Here is an 18,390-nt window from a genome sequence, read left to right as displayed (position 1 = left end):
TGTTATGAAGACAGACCAATATTGTTGTGACATCTTGTACTTCTTTTCTGATGTTATCTAAGGACAATGGCCTCTGCAGCAATATCGTTGATGTTGCTTGTAGATGGTGGGGGTTTTTTTCCAAGTCCTTCCTTATCACTCTTCTCAGAATGTATTTAATCATTAGTAATTTTCTAGCTTAATTACTTGTTAATGTTTTTGTTCTTAATCGGGTAAAGAAGATAACTGGACAGTCTCTGGGTGGTTGGTTGTTCACACTTGAGCACCACACTCCAAATTCCTGAATAATTATTCATTAATGGAAAAGAGTAATTGTTCCCTGTGGAACTATGAGTAAATGTCTACTTGATATAAGTGGTCCTTAATCTTTGCAGTGATTAAGAATGCTTGAAACCAAACTGATGTGTGTTTGCAGTGTTGAAATATTTTTGTACACTTTCAATGCTGTTACTCAGTAAGCAAATAAAACATTTATAGAAAATATGCACTAAGTATGTATAAGAGTATAGAAGTTCCACAAAGTAACAGGGTAAATCTGGCAGTTAAGTAGGGGTAGAGGCAGAGCACAAATCTCAAAGCATGTTCATCGTTTGGAATGTGAAAAAATAGAGGTGTTTCTGCTTCATTGTAAGAGCTCTTGCAGGTGTCCAGTATTTCATGGGTTTGTGGACTAGAAATTCCCGATGATATCTTATCCCTTTTTACCAACTGTATCATACACAAGGCCTTTAAACAGAAATTTTGAGAATACTGTGCAGTGAATTTGCTATTTTTTAATGCGTGGATACTTGAGTATTTATTATTCTCAAGTCAGTATTCATTGCAAACTAAGCTGAAACTACTCATTGTTTTCTGTTGCAATATTTATCAGGTATATTCAGCAGATTTTCCCCTGGATGCTTGCAAAAATCTGGAAAAAGAAGTGTTTTAGTTATACGGATGTTCGAATGTTAAAATCCCATTAAGATGCAGATGATTTCAGTCTTAGGTGACTTAGTCTATACTGGCTTTGGCAAATTTTGCCTTTCACCTTCCTTCTCTTAAGTTTTATACCTATTAGTGGAATACTGCACTTCAGGAACTAGTTATTTTTTAGCCCTTGCTCAGGGTAAAACTCTAAACAAAAAGGAATAGAGGAGATGAGATGATGGCTGAGGAGACATCAGGTTGCAGGGGGAGCTGAATTCCAGTAACATGGGAGGAATTGGCAGGGGCTGGATTCAGACTGAAATGACTTGTTTCTTTCAAAGTAGGGAAGAAAATAAAATAATTTAAGTAAAGTAATCAACAACTCCAGTATTGACAATTGTTTTACATTGCTTTTTAGCACACCTTCTATGGTGTATGGACATTGAAAATGATAATTTCAATAATTCTGTGTGCATTTTCTCTAAATCCTATTAAAATACACAAAAAAATTCCTTAAATATAATCTATTGATAAATATTATTATGACAACTGATGATAGCTTTTAGAGACTTGTTTCAAAGTGATTTTTTTTTTCTCTTTTAGAGCTCCTCACAATCAATTCAGTTGGAGGATGTGATTGTTTTCTTGCTGCTCTGCTCGTGACTGTCTCATTGCTGTGGCAGCATGTGCCATCTCAGACTGAGGTAAGGGTTCTCATCTTCTTGAGCTTTTGTATTCTGTAGAGTTTTGCTGCAAGTATCTTTTTAGATAAGGTCACGTAAAAGAGGCTACCTTCTAGGTATTGTTGCAATAGGAATGCTCTCAAGTTTGTTCAGGAAGCTCCTGCTTCAGTATTTCAGTTCAAATCAGTCCTGTGCTTTTGAAGGCAGCTGCCTGACCAAGCCAGGTTTGGTTGGTGTTGCAGGGCAGTTGAGGAGTGCAGCCTCACTGCCCTCAGGTGGAATGAAACTGGAAGATGTGCTGGCTGTATAAAATTGCAGCTAGGTCTTTTGGGTGTATTATACTGATTTTTGTAAAATAGGGATAAAAGTGGACTCTAGAATGGATAATGAAAAGTTAACAAGAGGTTTTGATGATAAGTACAGCAAGAAAAAAAAAACAACACTCCACTTCCAAATTCTTTGTCTTTCCACTGAATAAAATAATTTATTACATAAGTAAAATATAAACAGTAACTGTAGTTTTAGTTCTTCATTTCACTTTTACCCTAATGATCACTTATATAACAGCCTCATCTCCTGGTAGCATTAGAGTAGCAATCAGAATATTACATTAAACTCACAGCTGCATTCCTCAGCTGTTGCTTCTGTGTACATGTTTCTGGAATGAATCTTGGCTTACAACTGTCACATAATATTTTATACCTTAAGTTCCTACATTGTGCAACTTCAATATACATAACCTGTACAATATAAATACAGTTGCTTTGGAGATGACAGTGGAACTCTGTATGCAGAATTCAATGCATACAATTCAAAAGATGACAGCTAGCTGAAGTCAAGTGAATTCAGTAAGTTTTTTGGGTTTTTTTTACAACGCTTCCACAAAAATCTCAGGTGAAGTTAATATTAATAAAATACAAAAAATATATATCAGCAGAAGAATAATTTGTGTGCAGTGGGAAAAAAGGGCATTTGGGGAAAGGAATTTTCAGTGAAGCTCCTGCAGGTTCCTCTGTAACCACCTCCATTACCACACAAACGCTGCTCGCTCCCGTAACATCCTGACACCAAAACGCTGCCACTCCCTCTGGTATATCCACAGCTCCTGAGTTGTGTCCAGACAGGCCAAAACTGCACCTCCTTTCCAGGCAATTAAACGTGGATCCATATCCTAAATTCAAAACACAGATTGCACACAATCTTTGCTCTCATTTTGCATAGGTCTCCAAAGCTGTATCCTATTTTTTTCCAACAGCCTACACCAGTTAGAATCTGGTGGGGTAGGTGAGAAGAAAAGTTTTTCAGTATTATCCAGGAAAAATTAGTGAGATAAAATATTTGATTGATATGCAAGATGCTTCGAGAAGTCACTTTTTGTTTTAAGATGCTTTCTAAGCACATCATGAAAATCTAGCCTTCAGTAATGGAGGCTCTGAAATAGATGGAAATATACTTACAAGTTTTGCCTGATTAATGCCAAATGAAAATTAATCTCAGTGACTGTTTTTCTATTATCTTGATAGCACTAAAAAATAAAGAAAAATCATGATTTCTTGTTGAGGAGACAGGTTATCCTCATGGGCCAGTACAAACTGCTTCTTTAAGAATAGGGCCTTGAGCTAATACACACTTCAGTGATCTGAACCAGTTCCCATGTCTCTAACCAGGCAGTGCTATGTTACAGGCTGAAAGCTCCCTTAAATCTCAGACATTCAACTGCTCTGGGATTTTGAAAGATTTTTTTTCTTTTCATCTTTCAAAAGATTTCAACCAATCATAGTTTGCTAATTAGTTAGCTATCAGTTAACAGTTACCTTAGGCCTTGTGATGACCTCAACATTTTCAACAACTCTTCTGAAAGAAGGTGGCATTTTGTTGAGAATTCGGTGTTGAAGAAACTCCTGAGCTTTATGAAACATAAGGCCTCCTCCCACTACTAAGATGGAGCTGTACATCTTCTTTTTTGTATCATCAGATGCTGGAATGAATGAAAATATAGAGATAGATCTGTTTTTTAAACTTAATATGGCTTGTATTACAATTAATTTATTGCAAGTCAAACCAGATAGAAACTGACATTTGTGTTTAAAATTCTTTTTCTATTCCTTGGACACGTACCTCAAGAAACATCAACAAAGATGCAAGTGCAAGAAACAGTGTATACTCTCCAGGTGATAAAACCTAGACACATCTTTCTTTGGTGAGATACAGGAGTTACATAAATCCACCCTGAGCTCTACTTTACAGAGGTGTACAAATGTAATTCTTACCACAGCAGTCGATACTATGAAGGATGGCTTTGTCCAGGCCCAAGGCTTTGCCTTCAAACTGAGAAATAGCAGTTTTCCTGGACATGTGTGCCGTTAAAGGTTCCTCTGAATCATTGCCAGGTATCATACAGTCACCCTGGGAAGATCCCAGTTCCACTTCTTGTGGGTAGATCCTCTCTGAAATGTCTGAGGATTGGCCTCTCAATTCTCCCTCAAATGCACCGGGCTTTGACATAGATTTTCTGTCAGCTGTAGCTTTTGCAGACTTAAAAATGAGAACACAAGTTGAAATATGAAAAATGCAAAAAGGTCATAGCAGGTTACAGGACAGTACAAAGACTTTAACAAGCACCATCGTACTTCCCTTCACCTTTTTGCACAGCAAGGTTAAGCCCTGCTCTATTACCTCATCTAATTTTAATCATGTTGTAAGCAAGAGCTTATTTTGAACTCCATCAGATTGATCAATCCCATAATACGAAGCCTTCTTAGACTTTAAAAATGCACGCGTCTAATTTAAAGAATTGTTTTGGCATCTGTAACTACTTACTTTAAATTTATTCTTTAATACTTCTGACCAAGGTAACAAACTGTGGTTCCTGAGATGAGCTAATGAGTCCTCATTTTATTCCCCAATTAAATGATAGTTAATGAAAAATAAAAACAGCAATCACACACCTGCTCCTGTTTACTTTGTGTGGCCAGCAGATAATGCTCATCATGAGGATCCTCAGGGTCACCTTGTGACCTGTGCTGCAAAATTGTCATTTTTTGTCCAACAATTCCAAAAGTTGCAGGATAAAACAGAGCCATGGGTGCCTAAAGAGAGATTTGGCATGGTTTTACTACAGTATTCCTTCTTTTGGCATTTACTACAGGTAAAAGAAAAGTCTTGTTCTATTTTTCTCACAATTCAAAATTAAATAGAGGGGTTTTATTTCCAGATAGTTTGTAAAATACCAAAGTGCCTTCTGTTTTTTATAATTTAAAAAAATCCCAACAAATACACAAGTTTCTTTACAGATTTAGCATTGTATGATAAATATTCAAATGTAGTTTGTTATAAAATTAGAAAACTCAATGGTGAGCTGAAAAACCCGCAAAATTAACAGTAATGCTTTGCACTTGAAGGATAAAGCTACTTAGAAAGTCTTGTGCATCCACCAGTTCTACATTAGGCCCACTCATCCATTTAGGAATTTATCTACAAGCATAGTTTTAGAACAATCCATAAATCACATGGGCTTAGTAGCACTGGACTGATACAAATTGAAGCTCTGAGTCTGAATGCTCAATATACTTGTAATTTAATTTAAAAATCACCTGTAATTTTTCATCCCCTAATCGGAACTGGTACAATAAAGCCGGAGAATCCGGATGCCGAATTTGGAACTCGTGATCTTGTAATCCAGAAATATCCTAAGGTCAGAAACAATGGAAACAACAAAAAGTATCTTTTATATTTCTCAAGCTGCATAATCTGTTTAACTACAGAAAACAACAAAAAGTACAAAACTCTACTCTAACTGTGGATTTTATTTACCTATTCTTGAGTTTTTTAAAGTCTCTTCCATGTTGTATGATGTGCCAGACAGCTTTCTACGTTCCTAAGCCTGCACAATGAGCATTTCACAGGAAGGAGAGACCTGCTGGCAGATCTTACAGAACTGAAGTTGAAAACCAGCTTGTATACAAGTGTCAGCCTCTTTCAGCAATAAGAACAAAGAAATTATCTTTCTAAGGGTTGGAATTCCTTTCAGCTGGAAGAAAGATAAACCAACTTACAAACATTTCAACTCTAAAGCTTCTACAGCTTTTGCCAGTATTCCCCTGACTAAACTATTTACAATTAACTTGGACTCACAAAAAGGCCCTCCAGAGTAATATTCTGTAAAGGAAAAAAATTTACTTGGATAACACACCATTTGCCCCCTCTCACCTGATCTAAATGACAAAATGTCTCCTTCAGGTGCTGAAGCAGCAGGCAATCCAACTTATTAGCTAACTGGCAGTCTCTGTATGGGAATCCTGCTCGTTGCATGAGCCAATAAAAACACCTTGACACATCAGATCCTCCATATGCAAGGCACAGCCTAAAGCACAGAGAAGAAAAAGATCTTTTTATGTAGTTGCTGAAATACTGGCTGACTGCAGTGATGGGGAGAGGAATGCGAGGAAGATTTTAGATATGCTGGGATCAGGATTTGCAGAGTTTGCAGAACACAGTACTAGTTCTGATCAGTTCTGCCTGTTTCCATCTTTTAAAGATAATTCTTTAAGGGTCATAGTATAGCAGTTAACTGTTAAATGCCTCAGAGTAAGAAAACTCCTATATTTATAGAAATTTTGTCTCCTTTTAAAAGTCAAATCTTTGGTAAGCATGATTACAATAATCCTTCACACTCTAAGGTACCTGGTGTTACGATGGGAAACACCATCTTCTACACAGCAAACACTTGTCTTCTGATCTCCCACATCTACAATACATGCACTGCTTAAACCACTTCCAAAGGTAGCACAGACAGACTCCTGGTGTACAATAATTCCTAGCAATATGAGAAAAAAATTGTATTAAATTCATGCAGAACTTTACAGTCATGTTGCTGACATTTAAAGGACATTTTAATGTCTTTTTAAGATCTACAAATAGCCTGACTCTGCACTGAAAGCCTGTATATTTAGTTAAGATGGGGTGGGGCGTAATTAGAGATTTTTTTTGTTGGATAAGGCTTTAAAAACCCTGAAAAAAGTTAAGAGCATGGTCAAATGATCCACTTTCTAGAAGATTAAAGGTATTGTCTCCAAATTTTAACTATTTTTTTTTAAAATCTGTTAGTGCAGAGTATTGGCTACCAGATGTACATGAAGTGTTTTCCTAATTTTCTTCTGGCTTTAATCAAATAGCATTATTATTAGCATTTCAGATAAGGTCTTTAAGTAGTTATAAAATAAGGTGCAATTTCACCCTCTGTTTTCCTTTCAGTCCACCTTTACAGAGTACATTTGTATCTTAACCCATATTTAAACCTGGGAATTACCAGAGGTTCCAGTCTGTCGTTCCAGACAATCATGCATTTCAGAAATACTTAAGAAATCAGACTCGCTACTTTTACTTCAGCTGAATGAGAAGCCCACAGCTGGGATGCATAACAGCAAACCAAAACACTTGTTTCAATGTTAGCCAACCCTTTTGCCTCTTTAAAAGAGACAGTTATGTGATTGGCAAAAGATGAAGGTGCTAGTCCCAGCTAACTTTGTACTAAAGCAAAAATATGCCCTAAAAAAGAATCTTTATGCAATTAATCACAAAGTACTTGCTTCATTATGGTTTTTACCTGAGAAGCCCATCTTCATTAGGATCATATTCACCAGTTCTTTCACATGTTGTTTATTATAGATGTCTGGAATTAGTAAAATGCATCTGTAGTACTGAATACAAGAACAGTAAATTAAAACCACCTCTCAAAGTTTGATGTACAACTTATTAAAAAAAAAAAAAAATTAGGAAAGGGGAAGGTTTTTAGTACTTTAAAAATTGTGTCCAAAGTAAGCGCCAAGAGTCTATAGCCATTAAAATGTTTAAAAGTACACCAGGCATGAGACACACACCTACTTTGCAAGGATAAGTAACAATACAAGTATTAGGCAACCATTCCCCAGCTGCCTCCTTTATAGTCAACAAAAAAACCCCCAAACTAAGACTATGAAATGTCTATCATGGGATTTCTAAACATCCTTGATAGAAGTTCTATCAACAGCTTTTGTCTTAAGGACGTGGACAAAATTCCAGATGAAGTGGTGGGAACCCAGCTCCCCAGCAGACAGAAGGTCTTTATTAAGAAAAGCACTGGTAAGAAGCTACCAATAACAGCAAGTTGCTTCTCTTTTACAACAACACTTAGAGAAGTGGATACAGCCCCCACCACATAAAGGTGCTGTTCAGAGCTCACCTTTAGGTCTTTCAGTGGTATTTCCAGGTATTTTTGTATTGCATGAGACCATATAACTTCCAGGTCTGCCAGTACTGCAGTGAGGGAACCACCAGGTCCTGCATGGAGATTCAGCTGCCCTCTTCTAATGGGCCAGTGGATATTATAACAATCTAAGGGATTAACATACAGTGCCTGAAAAGAAGAGATTACATTCTGGGCATTGCTTTTCCCCAGAAAAATAGTAACAAAATGAGTAACAACTGGGGAGAAAAGTATTTCAGGAGCAGATACAAAAAGACATTGCAGAGCTCAGAGTATTATAACAGCAATACAGCGGATTTCTTTGTAAGAGGGCTTGATTATAAACCATTAAAAAAAAAGACAGCAAGGACATAGTTTAAATTGTTTGAATGTTCTTACCCACAGACATCTAGAGAGCACAAAGGTATATTTTTCCATGACCACATATTAGAAACGAAAATAAACACTTTGAAACCCACAAATACCAAGTTACTCAGCAGCAGTTCCATGTAGTGATACTTTTATCAGTTTCTTGCCTTTTCTCTGAATTATGCCATATGGGTCAAGTTCTCACCTACTCTCTGCAAAAACCCCGATTTATAGCAGCAAGGGGCCCAAGATATTTGTTAAGCAAATGGGGGAAACCCTCTTGTCTTGCTGAATGATGACAAATACTCAGTTACTCCACAGTAGAGTTTCACAGTTTTGCTTTGTTAGCTTTACACATCTTGCAGTACATACTAGCATATAGCAGACTGCAACCGATCAATGGTTGCATTAAAACACATGAAGCCTCATTCAGCAGGAAAATCAATCTTACCTCTTCTCCTACCAAAAATTCAGGATGATTTGATGTGTTTGTCCACTTGGCCCCAGAGCTGTGATCCAAAATGGCAGGCCTCATCTGTCTGTTGTAAGACCTGGCCTGAAATGTAACCAAACCAAATCTCGTTGATAAATATTTTACTGGTCACTTTTTATGCATGGAAGAAAAATGGAAGACCCCTTTGAACCCAGCCCTTGAGGAAATACTTATAATCTTAATTTTCTTACATTTTCAGAGTTAGGTAACACAATAGCACTTATCTATATTTGGCCTATAATGGGTATCTATTCTTGTCCACTGAAGCATAGCATCACACCCAAGGGTTGTATGAATGAACAATTTAATAAGACCTTTAGAATGAGTTACCTGATCAGGTGACACTGGTATGCGCCTTGCTCCGTTCGACATCTTTTTGGACCATATTGCTTGGTCCACCATTTTAAGGCCATTTTGTCTCTGCTCAGTACTTTCAGGTTTCTAAGGAAAACCCCAAATATGCAATGTAAATACTTTCAAACCATGTCTGTATACTGGTAATACTGAAGCTATTAGGAAACAATGAAATCATTACTGTGGTTGATAAACTGTAGAAAGGGCAGATATTTGTATGATGCAAAATGGACTTATGCTCATTTTTAAAGAAACTGGTTTTTATATTAGAGTTCCCAACACCTATTCAAGTCAACTTGAATCTTTTGACCGCTTTCGGTGGCTGCCGGACTTAATCTCTAGTGGTGTGCTCAGGTCATTATCTACTTAACTACACGCATACGAAGTAGGAGCAAAAATGTTTAAATAGATCTCAATTGTTTAAAGGGGAGGTTTAATATTAGAGAGGTTAATTTGATTTTTACAGATTCAGACTACGAATAAGATGAATACATACGTTTTTTGACTAGGCTGGACTAAAATTACTTGCTGTGTTATCCAAGTCACAAATTAACTAGTAACCAACCCATTCACAAACGGAGAAGTCAGATTCTAACCCTACAATTAGTATTCTGTCAGAAGAAATACTGAGTGTGGTACCAAACCATAGTACGGGCAAATCAACACGTACAAACCCTCAGCTTATCAAGTTTTTTGATTTAGTTCATTGTAAACAAATCAAATGAAACGCAAACACAGACTGGTGCAAGCCTACTGGCTTCAGTAGGTGGCATCCACAGCCCTTAAAAAAGTTTGACCGGAGACGTATCGTCCTCTCGAAAACCAGGAAGGATGAGGGGGGACATATGCACGGCCCAACAAACCAAACCGCCGCGGCACAGGCCCTGGCGATGCGCTTACACTGAGGCCGTCCCTGAGGAGCCAGCTGTCCCTGTAGGCCGCCTGGCCCTGCTGCTTGTGCCGCCGCGCGATGACGTGCGGGATGCCCGCGGGCAGCGTGTCCGTGGCCCGCCCGAGCCGCAGGGTGGTCGAGCCGGGGTGGATCACCACGATGAAGTTGCTCTGTATTTGCTGAAAGCGGCACAACGTGCGGGGAGTCAGAGGAGTCCCCAGGATCGCCCGGAGCCCTCCCGGCGCTTCCACACCCCCCTCCGCAGGCCTTTAAAAGGCCGAGCCCGGGCCGGGCCCGCCCCAGCGGGGAGGGAGCAGCGCCCGAGCGGCCGCCGCTGGGCTCCGGGCCTCACCTCCTGCAGGGACTCGGGCACGGCGGCGGGGACGATGGGCCGCTTCACGCCGCGCTGCTCGCGCTCCCGGTCGCGCTCCTTGTCCTTGCCGTTCTCCGCCTCGCCTTTCTCCGCCTGGGTCATGCTGGGGCCGGGCGGAAGCCGCGTCTGCCGGGCCCGAGCGGCGCCCAGCCGGGAGCAGGGCGGAAGCGGGCGGGCCCCGGCCCGGCACCGCCCCTCGAGCAGGTACCGGCAGCGGGCTCGAAGGGAGCTCGGCGGCTCCTAGGCGTTGCTCGGGATGATTCCGTGGTAGAGGAGTGCGGGGCTCCTGCCGCGGCGCTGAGGAGCCCAGCAGCGGTACGGGGAGCCGCTGCCGCGGGTCTGGTGTCAGCTGGGCTGGTACTGCTGCTGGGGCTGCAAGAGGGGGGATGCGGCCCTCCAACAGTCTAAAATACTCCTCTATGCAAAGGCCGTCGTACAGCTGCTGTACGTGGTACAGCTGTAAAGGGCTAACGATGACCAGCCTCCCTGTTTGTGGGCAGCGAGTTCCTTTATAAACTGTGCAGGTAGGATGTTTGACTGGAGCGGGCGGAGATGTGGTTTTTAAAGGCTGAAAGTTGCTGTTACACAGCCAAGTCTGCATTCAGTGCAGGCAGGCCAGGGTGCAGCTGCACTTGGAGCTGCTCGTTGAGCTCGGGGTGGGGGCAGGAGCCCCAGGTGAGAGGTGTGATCTGCCGGCCTTTTGCACAGCCGAGGGCCCCTGGAATCGCGGCACAGCCAGGGGAGGGAACCCAGAGGTTCCTTTGTTCGGGGTCCCTCCTCAGAGGCACCACTTGTTGCTTATGTATAGCACCAGGATTAAATTATTTTAAGGATATGGACAACTGAGACTCTGCTTTGGGAAACCTGGTCTGACTGTGAATGTGGTGTGTGTAGGGAGTCAAGAGGGGCAAGTTTTGATCTAAGCTTACAGGGTGTGGATGTAACTGCCAGAGAGGCGCCTGGATGGTCAGACAGGAACATTTCCTTAACAAGAAATGACTAAGGAGGCCTAAGTAAAAAAATTGCAGTGGCACTATGTAGAAAATAATTTAATCTGAATTCTTGTCAGCTAGTTTTTTTTTCTCAAGGAGATGCAGACCTCTTCAAGCAAAAATCCCCCAAAACCAACAAACCCCAAATGAACTCCAACAACAGAGAGAAATTCACACCCTGAAAAGGGTAATATTAGAGTTACTATTTGAAACAAAATAACTATTCTGGGATACTTGTCAGTATTTGAATTCACCTCTTTTTTTCTTCATGTAATAAACCCAACACTTAGTTTTATTGTAAATAACTCCCCAAATTTGTATATTTGTAAATTGGTTGATACATTTCAGCAAGTTTATAGTGGAGAATGAGGGTGTTTCAAGATGTGTTTCTGTTACAAAACCCATTATGGGCCTTAGTGAAGCAAGGGTTGTAAAACAAAGTAATTTGTTAACTGCATTTTTTAAGTGTTTTTCGAGTATCATTAATATGATGAAAATACAGCAAAGTACAGAATGTTTGTCCCGAGTGAGTGAATACAAAACCTCTTAGGAAGTGCTGCTTTGACTCGTGAGGGACCGTCTGTATCAACTATAATTATGTATTTTTCCTCATCTGAATACCAGAAGGCTTACTGTACTTCAGATTTTTCCAGTTTTTAAAAATGATGCGAAAATCAGTCTTGTGACAAGCCAAATATAATTTACTTATTACTTTGCAACTACAGTAAAATGTTCAGAAACTATACAAAGACTTTAGACAGTAAACATGTATTTAATGAAACTGTGGTTCAGTTACACTGGATCCTTGAAGAAGGAGTTCCCAGTACAACTTCATTAATCTGCTTCTATCACAGAACAGTTTCCCGTCAGGCATACACATCCCCATTTGGTCCACCACTAAACTCTTCCTCTTTTCATCTGGCAGATGTGTATGCTTGTGCCTGCCTCTTCAGCAGGCGTTTACCTAAAAGATAAAGTAGTAACGGTACATTTAAAGAGGCCTTTCTTTGTGAGATAAAATTAAATAATGTTGTTTTTAATTTAGCTAAATGCGACATGCTAAAGACTTGCTAACTTTATTTCTGAGCAGGATACAGTGTTGTGGTTACCCAAAAGCCATCTCTACAGTCTTTGCGGGCTCTGTGGCTACTCAACAACAAAAAAAACCCCACCACAGTGTCCTGGGGTTTTTCTCCCACTTGGAAGAAGCTCATCCTTGTCGTAGTGAACTGAAAATATTGGTGTATGTGTTTCCTGGTGTATGAACTTTTTCCTACAAGGTTTACCGGTATTAACCACCCGCATGGGGAATTTTTTTCCTTGTAACTTTTATTATAGTAACGATGGGAATGACTGATGAAAAACCAGGACTGTTTACTTAAGTCTTAAAGTAAATTACACCATATTGTAAATACACTCGCTGTCAGCTGTAACTCCCAGCAGCCAAACTAATTATTAAACAGAATTAAGTGATCAGGCAGCTGTAAGAAATTTAAAACTTCTTTTACCTCTATTTTTAAGCAAATCTGATTTTTACACTTCACTGGAATTCAAGATTAGTATGGCTGCATCATTGTACCAGGGGAAATAAACCCATTTTTACTGTCTTGTAACAACTTTATTTTTTTTCTTTCTTTTCTGTTGAGAAATATCAACTTTAACCAAACCCCCTCATATGTCATACTAGAAGTGCAAAAAAAAAGCTTAATTTTCTAACAATCTAATCTTTAAGTTAGCAACCAAAAAAGATGAGATGCTGTGAACAACTTATCAGCTGTGCTCAAAAATATCTGCCACACTTTGTCAATCAACTTCTGTGCAATTAGAAGTCCACCATTCCTAAAGCAAAATCCTTTTTAACATCCTTTCTCCCTGCCTTTTTCCCCCTTTACTGGAAATATCTTTAATTCATTGATACGTGAATAATTTTGATTATTTTCCTGTTTTGGTAACTTCTGCAGCAAGAGGACAAAACACTCCATATTCTACCTTAACCCTGAAATAACACTGCTATTAAAACAAACAAACAAAACAACCCAGACTCTTCAAAGCAGGATACAGCATATTTGGAATTACCTTCCTCATCCACCTCCAGCCATTGGTGGTGGACTGGGGCCTCCACCCCAGTGATTTATTCGGCCCATCCTACGGCGAGGATTTGCTGGAGGCCTGAAAAGAAAGGAATTTTATTGTCAGTAAACTTTTCAAGTAGATATACAATAACACTGTCTTTTAATGTCAGCAATAAGAAAGTCTGAACAACTGAAAAAGTTGAGTTTCATCTGAAAAAGTGGTAAGAAAACCCCAACCCCACTTTCATGAAAATCCTCTCCTGTTTCATTACTGCTGAGATGTGAGGAGGCTACAGATTACTGATGCTTTTAACACAGTCCTACAAAACACTTAGGCTGTAGTGTTCATAGAAATTACACCCCTATAACAGTATTTTGCTTCATCTGTAGGTAATGTAGTACAAGAAATGACTGCACTAATGCAAGTCAAATGCTGAGTATAAACATGTCTAAGAAAAGAAGATTTTTAACAAAGATATATAATCTTATTTCCTAGGCAGGCTTCAAAAATATTTTCAGAGTGTTAGTCTCTGCAATTGCAGCTGTCCAAAGCTATGTATTGTCACCAACAACAGTGCAGATAACCATTTTAGCCTTCCTGCACAGCCCAATTCAATGCAAATCACAACTGTAATCTACTGAGATTCACATCACTTCACCAAGATAGGGGAAAAAACTGGTGTGAATATGAAAAAAAATACCCTCTTCCATCATGGTATCCTGCATAGGAGGAAGATGTGTAGCCTCTTCTTCTCAAATCTGGTTGAATAATGCTCTGGAAACTGAAAAATTAAAACAACGGGTTAGGTGAATTGTTAGCTAGATATAGTTTTTGAATTTTTTGATTGGAAGACAAGAAATGGCCTGGAAAACAGTATTCAGGAATGGAGAGTGTATCTTCTCATAACCACTGTTGTTTAAATCTTGGCAATTTGTCTCCTAAATATGAAACTAAAACCTGAAATCACTCCAAATTACAGTGAAGCCTAGAGTATAAAACCTAGTTTTCTTGTTAATATGAAAGAAATACATAATGTATAAACTTGTGACTGAAATCACTGAGAACTGTTGAATACATCACATGAACTTTGTGTTTGATAACTGGCTTTGGTCTGGGCCCACAAATTTGTGTTTACTGCTGTTTGATTACTTTTACATAGTTAGAATCTATTGTGACCGGTAGAAATTCTCCAAAAAGCTTAATTATTTTATCAGCTAATAGATGCTTTTAAACAAAAGTGTATATTTTCTATTTGCAGTATCAAAATAGATGAAATGGAAGAAACCCATCTGAACTGCCAGTAAGTTAGTGTCACTTTTCATGCACTTTTCATTAAGTATACCGTGCTTAATAAAACCATGTAGATGTAGTAAAGCATTTATACATATGGAATGCTAGAGAGCAAACTTCCACCTATGTCAAATCTAAAATGAAGCTCACTGAAAGAATTAACTTCTACTTACAACAGAACCACAAAATCTGCTATTGACCAGAAGAAATCTGTTATAGATGACAAACTCCAGGGAGCCCGACTCTGGTTATCCAAAACTTGTCCTGCAACATATCCAGATACAAAACATCCAGTGATGTTCAGCGTCTGACACTGCACAGTGCATTACACAAAACCAGATCTGCTAAGTCCAGAGTTTGCAGCTGGGACGGTGAAACTGCACTTCACGGCAGCGAGTTTCATTTTCTGCCGGTTATCGCCCAAGTACCTGAACTAAAGGGGTCAGCACAGCCACAGGGAAGTCAAGGAGACGTCAGTGCAGTGTCTGATTTCCCGTAAGCGGTTCAAGTGCTGCACTGTGACGCTGCCGCTGTTTGCAGCACGCCCTCGGACTCGCCAAAGCCCCTAAATCCGCTTTAGAAGCGGACAAGGCTCGGGCACAGGCCGCAGGGCAGCGCGGGGTGACGCGACACCGGCAGCGGGCGGATCCCGCCGGGCCGTCCCGGCAGCGGCCGCGCTCCGCTCAGCGCGGGCCCGGTGTCCCCCCGCTCGGTGCCCGGCCCCCGGCCCCCGGCCCGGCCCCTCCCCGCCGGACACCGCCGCACCCCGCGGCCCCTCACCGTTGGAGATGTACACCATGGCTGCCCGCCGGCCCGGCCCGGGCCCGCCCCTGCGCCTGCGCGGCCCGCCGCGCGCATGGGCCGCGCGCCGGTGAGGGCGGAGCGGGCGCGGGGCGGCGCTGGGCGGCGCCGGGCTCCCCGTTCCCTCCCCACACGGAAAGGCCCCGCGGAGGTCCCGCTCAGGACCGCCGGCCACCGAGGGGTTCCTGTCAGCAGCCCCGTTACTGACGAGTTTGCCCTCGGCATCCCGGTTGAGGCGGGATCCCGCTCTGCGGCGCGGGTAACGAGGGGTCCCCCTGAGCAGCCGCGGCGGGGCCGGCCTGAGGCGGGCAGTGCTCAGCGGGACGGCTCCTCCTTCCCAGCGGGCGGATCTGGTTCTCCCTAAAACGGATTGGTTTATTTTATTGGTTCCCGTGCTGTCGGAGCTTCCCCGCCGCGTTTAGCTATAGTAACGGGAGTTGGAATAGTCTGTCAGGGTTTAATAAAAACTGTGTTCCTAGTCGCCTTCTGCAGTAATGATAGAAATACGACCAAGTGCGGAGATGAGTTAACACTTCTCTCCAAAGGGAACTTTTGTTCTCTGTATTTAATGATAAGTATGTGGCTGCATATATTCACATTCTGTTTGTGGGAATGTTCAACCATAAGTCGGGCATTTAAAAAAAAAAAAAATTATAAAAACCTTGCCCTGCAAATAATGGCTAGCATTCAATTTCTAGGATGCTAGTAAAATTAGGGGTAACTATATAGCTTTATTAGCAAATTTCATATAATACCTTCTCTCTCTTAGTTTTTAAGCTAACTTAATAGAGAAGGGACGTTTAGTTCTGATGTGAACCAGTGGTAAAAAAGTTTTTGTAAAAAACACTTAAATACTTCCTTTGCAACAGCTGTATTTTCCTAATGATGATGGGATAAAGTTCTTTGTTAATAGGGGCACAAGAGAAGAGTGTTTTCTGAAGCTGAAATTGTAATACAGTGTTGCTGACAGTGCAGCCGTCCCCCAGTAAAGAAATTGATTGCAACTGACAGGTGTTTATAAATGTTCAGTGTTTATAAATAAACTGTTGCAAACAACTGAAAGCAACTGTGAGAAAAAAGTACCTGTAACACAGTGTCTATAATAAATGTTTATCATTATTATAAGAGCTGGATAATCTGTGACTCAATAAATGGTGCTGTATGAAAGCATTTAGAAAATAGTGCTGCACAGTGCAAAATGTGCATAAACACAGGCAGTCCGTTAAAATAATCCGGGGACACCACTTGCCTACTTATGCACTTTCTGCTTTCCAAATGACAGAAAAATCCCCCAACAACAAAGAAGATGATTAGTGAGTTCTTCACGTGCTATTGTGTTGTTTTTGGGTTTTTTTTGTTTGTTTTTTTGGGGGGAGGGTTTAAGTAAAATAAAATGTGAGCTAGTGTCTTGGTTTTGAAAGACAGTTGTCTGCCAAGGAAATCTAGAGCCTCCCTTGGAATGGAGAATGTAAACCCTCTTCCCTCCAAATTATTATAATTTTGCAATTAGGGGCTCTCAGGCAAAGATATGGGAAATAGGAGTAACAGTTCTTTACTAGGAATATTAAAAAAAAAGGAAAATACAAATGTAGTAGTACGAAAAAACAAGCAAGGAAGCAAACAAAAATCTTGAAAAAAACCCTGACAGTCAGGGATACGACCAGGCACCCTGTTGGTCAGGGTGTTGGAAGCTGTCCAAATAAGTCCTCCTGGAGTAACAGATGAGGTTCTGTGGAGTAGAGATGGTCCTGTGGAAAATCCAGTGGTGACGAGATGGGTCCAGTCTTCCTCCGGGAATCCAGTGGAAAAACCGGATCCCTTGTGTCCTTGTGTCCTTATCTAGCTGGGAACAGCTGGCTCCTCCCCACTGTGTGGAGCATCTCAAATGGGATGATAGAATGTGTCATTGGTGGGCACTAATGGCCCATTATCAGAAGATGTCCCCTGGAGGACGGAGGGGTGGTGAAAGAGATAAGAAACACTGCCCCACCTGGGGGGCTGGGCCATTATCAGAAGGCATCTGCCCCTCTCCCTCCTGGAGTAAGAAGAATAAAACATCTCCCAAAAAACCAGCTTTCAACAGATGAAATAGAATACACATTTTTAGGTTACATAATCAGCTAGTCTTGGGTTTTTAAATAATAAGAAATTATAAATAATAAATGATAAATAATAAATGATAAATAATGTTTCGGTGCCCTAAGATTATATAAACAGAATGTAAACTTTCTCTGTGAAATGCACTTTTGGTGAATGAAACTGAAGAACTTTTTAAAAATCATTTTTAAATTGAGGGTACTGGTGTGTATGTCTATTCGTAACCATTTTATTTTTCCAAGAAGGGATGTCCAGGTGCTTAACAATGGCAAAATAACCAATTATTGTATGAAATGATACATGCAAATGTCAGTGTTTGTAGCTTATGAAAACAAGACTCAGAAGCTGAGAGCAAAATGGATCAGTTTATTGCAGTGTTAAGACAGCTTTAAGACTTCCACACTTAATGTGTTTTATGTTACCGTCCTGTGTTGGAGACAGACACACAGGACTCACGAAGATCATGCGAGAAAACAGCCCAGATTTATTATGGCCGCTCCCTTTTATAGGGGGTTCAAATTCCCATTCCTGAGCACCTGATTGTTCGGGATCTCAGCTCCCTGGCCAGTGATACATCTGCATTCGGGGCTGGGTAGGATTGGCTGGGGTCCCTGTTTGGGTTCAAATCCATCCTGTCACTGCTCACCCAGGGACTTGTTCACTTCTTTTCTGTGTCAAACTAGGCTAGCCTAGCTTCTTATTTATGGCCAAATTTATCTGTCCAGCTACAGACCAGCTGTGCTGTGACAAGTGTGGGAATCTTTCTTCAGTCCTTTGCACACAAGCCAGTTGCAGGCCTGTAATAAATCTGTCGGCCTGACAGTTTGTTACTTTTCTCAAG

At 40.8% G+C, this 18,390-nt stretch overlaps 2 protein-coding genes across 3 annotated transcripts; both read right to left on the bottom strand.

Moving 5' to 3' along the window:
• Positions 1 to 2,059: 2,059 nt before the first annotated feature.
• ACTR8 (actin related protein 8) lies at positions 2,060 to 10,415 on the bottom strand. The gene is made up of 13 exons (XM_040076711.2): positions 10,276 to 10,415; positions 9,932 to 10,102; positions 9,008 to 9,118; positions 8,636 to 8,740; positions 7,813 to 7,986; positions 7,198 to 7,291; positions 6,276 to 6,408; positions 5,802 to 5,955; positions 5,186 to 5,281; positions 4,541 to 4,681; positions 3,863 to 4,127; positions 3,407 to 3,570; positions 2,060 to 2,763 (listed from the first exon to the last, which is right to left on the bottom strand). The coding sequence occupies exons 1-13, from the start codon at positions 10,396 to 10,398 to the stop codon at positions 2,620 to 2,622; spliced, it is 1,875 nt and encodes a 624-aa protein (XP_039932645.1). The 5' UTR covers positions 10,399 to 10,415; the 3' UTR covers positions 2,060 to 2,619.
• Positions 10,416 to 11,966: 1,551 nt separating this feature from the next.
• Positions 11,967 to 15,491, bottom strand: SELENOK (selenoprotein K). Of its 2 annotated transcripts, XM_040076793.2 has the most exons (5): positions 15,432 to 15,491; positions 14,825 to 14,915; positions 14,062 to 14,142; positions 13,365 to 13,457; positions 11,967 to 12,252 (listed from the first exon to the last, which is right to left on the bottom strand). In XM_040076793.2, the coding sequence occupies exons 1-4, from the start codon at positions 15,448 to 15,450 to the stop codon at positions 13,370 to 13,372; spliced, it is 279 nt and encodes a 92-aa protein (XP_039932727.1). In that variant the 5' UTR covers positions 15,451 to 15,491; the 3' UTR covers positions 11,967 to 12,252; positions 13,365 to 13,369. The 2 variants fall into 2 exon arrangements, with proteins under 2 accessions (XP_039932727.1, XP_039932726.1); XM_040076792.2 differs by lacking the exon at positions 11,967 to 12,252 and having other exon boundaries at positions 13,361 to 13,457.
• Positions 15,492 to 18,390: the final 2,899 nt, after the last annotated feature.

Source organism: Hirundo rustica, chromosome 12 (genome assembly GCF_015227805.2).
Source record: "Hirundo rustica isolate bHirRus1 chromosome 12, bHirRus1.pri.v3, whole genome shotgun sequence".
NCBI classification, from domain to species: domain Eukaryota; kingdom Metazoa; phylum Chordata; class Aves; order Passeriformes; family Hirundinidae; genus Hirundo; species Hirundo rustica.
Note: the sequence above shows the minus strand (reverse complement) of the source record. Positions and strands in the feature narration are given on the sequence as shown.

Coding starts and splice junctions, on each gene's coding strand:
- ACTR8 (XM_040076711.2), bottom strand. CDS start 10,398: ATGACCCAGGCGGAGAAAGGCGAGGCGGAGAACGGCAAGGACAAGGAG. Junction 10,103..10,275: donor TGCCCGAGTCCCTGCAGGAG/GTGAGGCCCGGA, acceptor TGCCGCTTTCAG/CAAATACAGAGCAACTTCAT. Junction 4,682..5,185: donor TAGGGGATGAAAAATTACAG/GTGATTTTTAAA, acceptor ATCTCTCTTTAG/GCACCCATGGCTCTGTTTTA.
- SELENOK (XM_040076793.2), bottom strand. Junction 14,143..14,824: donor GCAGATTTTGTGGTTCTGTT/GTAAGTAGAAGT, acceptor TTAATTTTTCAG/TTTCCAGAGCATTATTCAAC. Junction 13,458..14,061: donor GGATACCATGATGGAAGAGG/GTATTTTTTTTC, acceptor CTTTCTTTTCAG/GCCTCCAGCAAATCCTCGCC.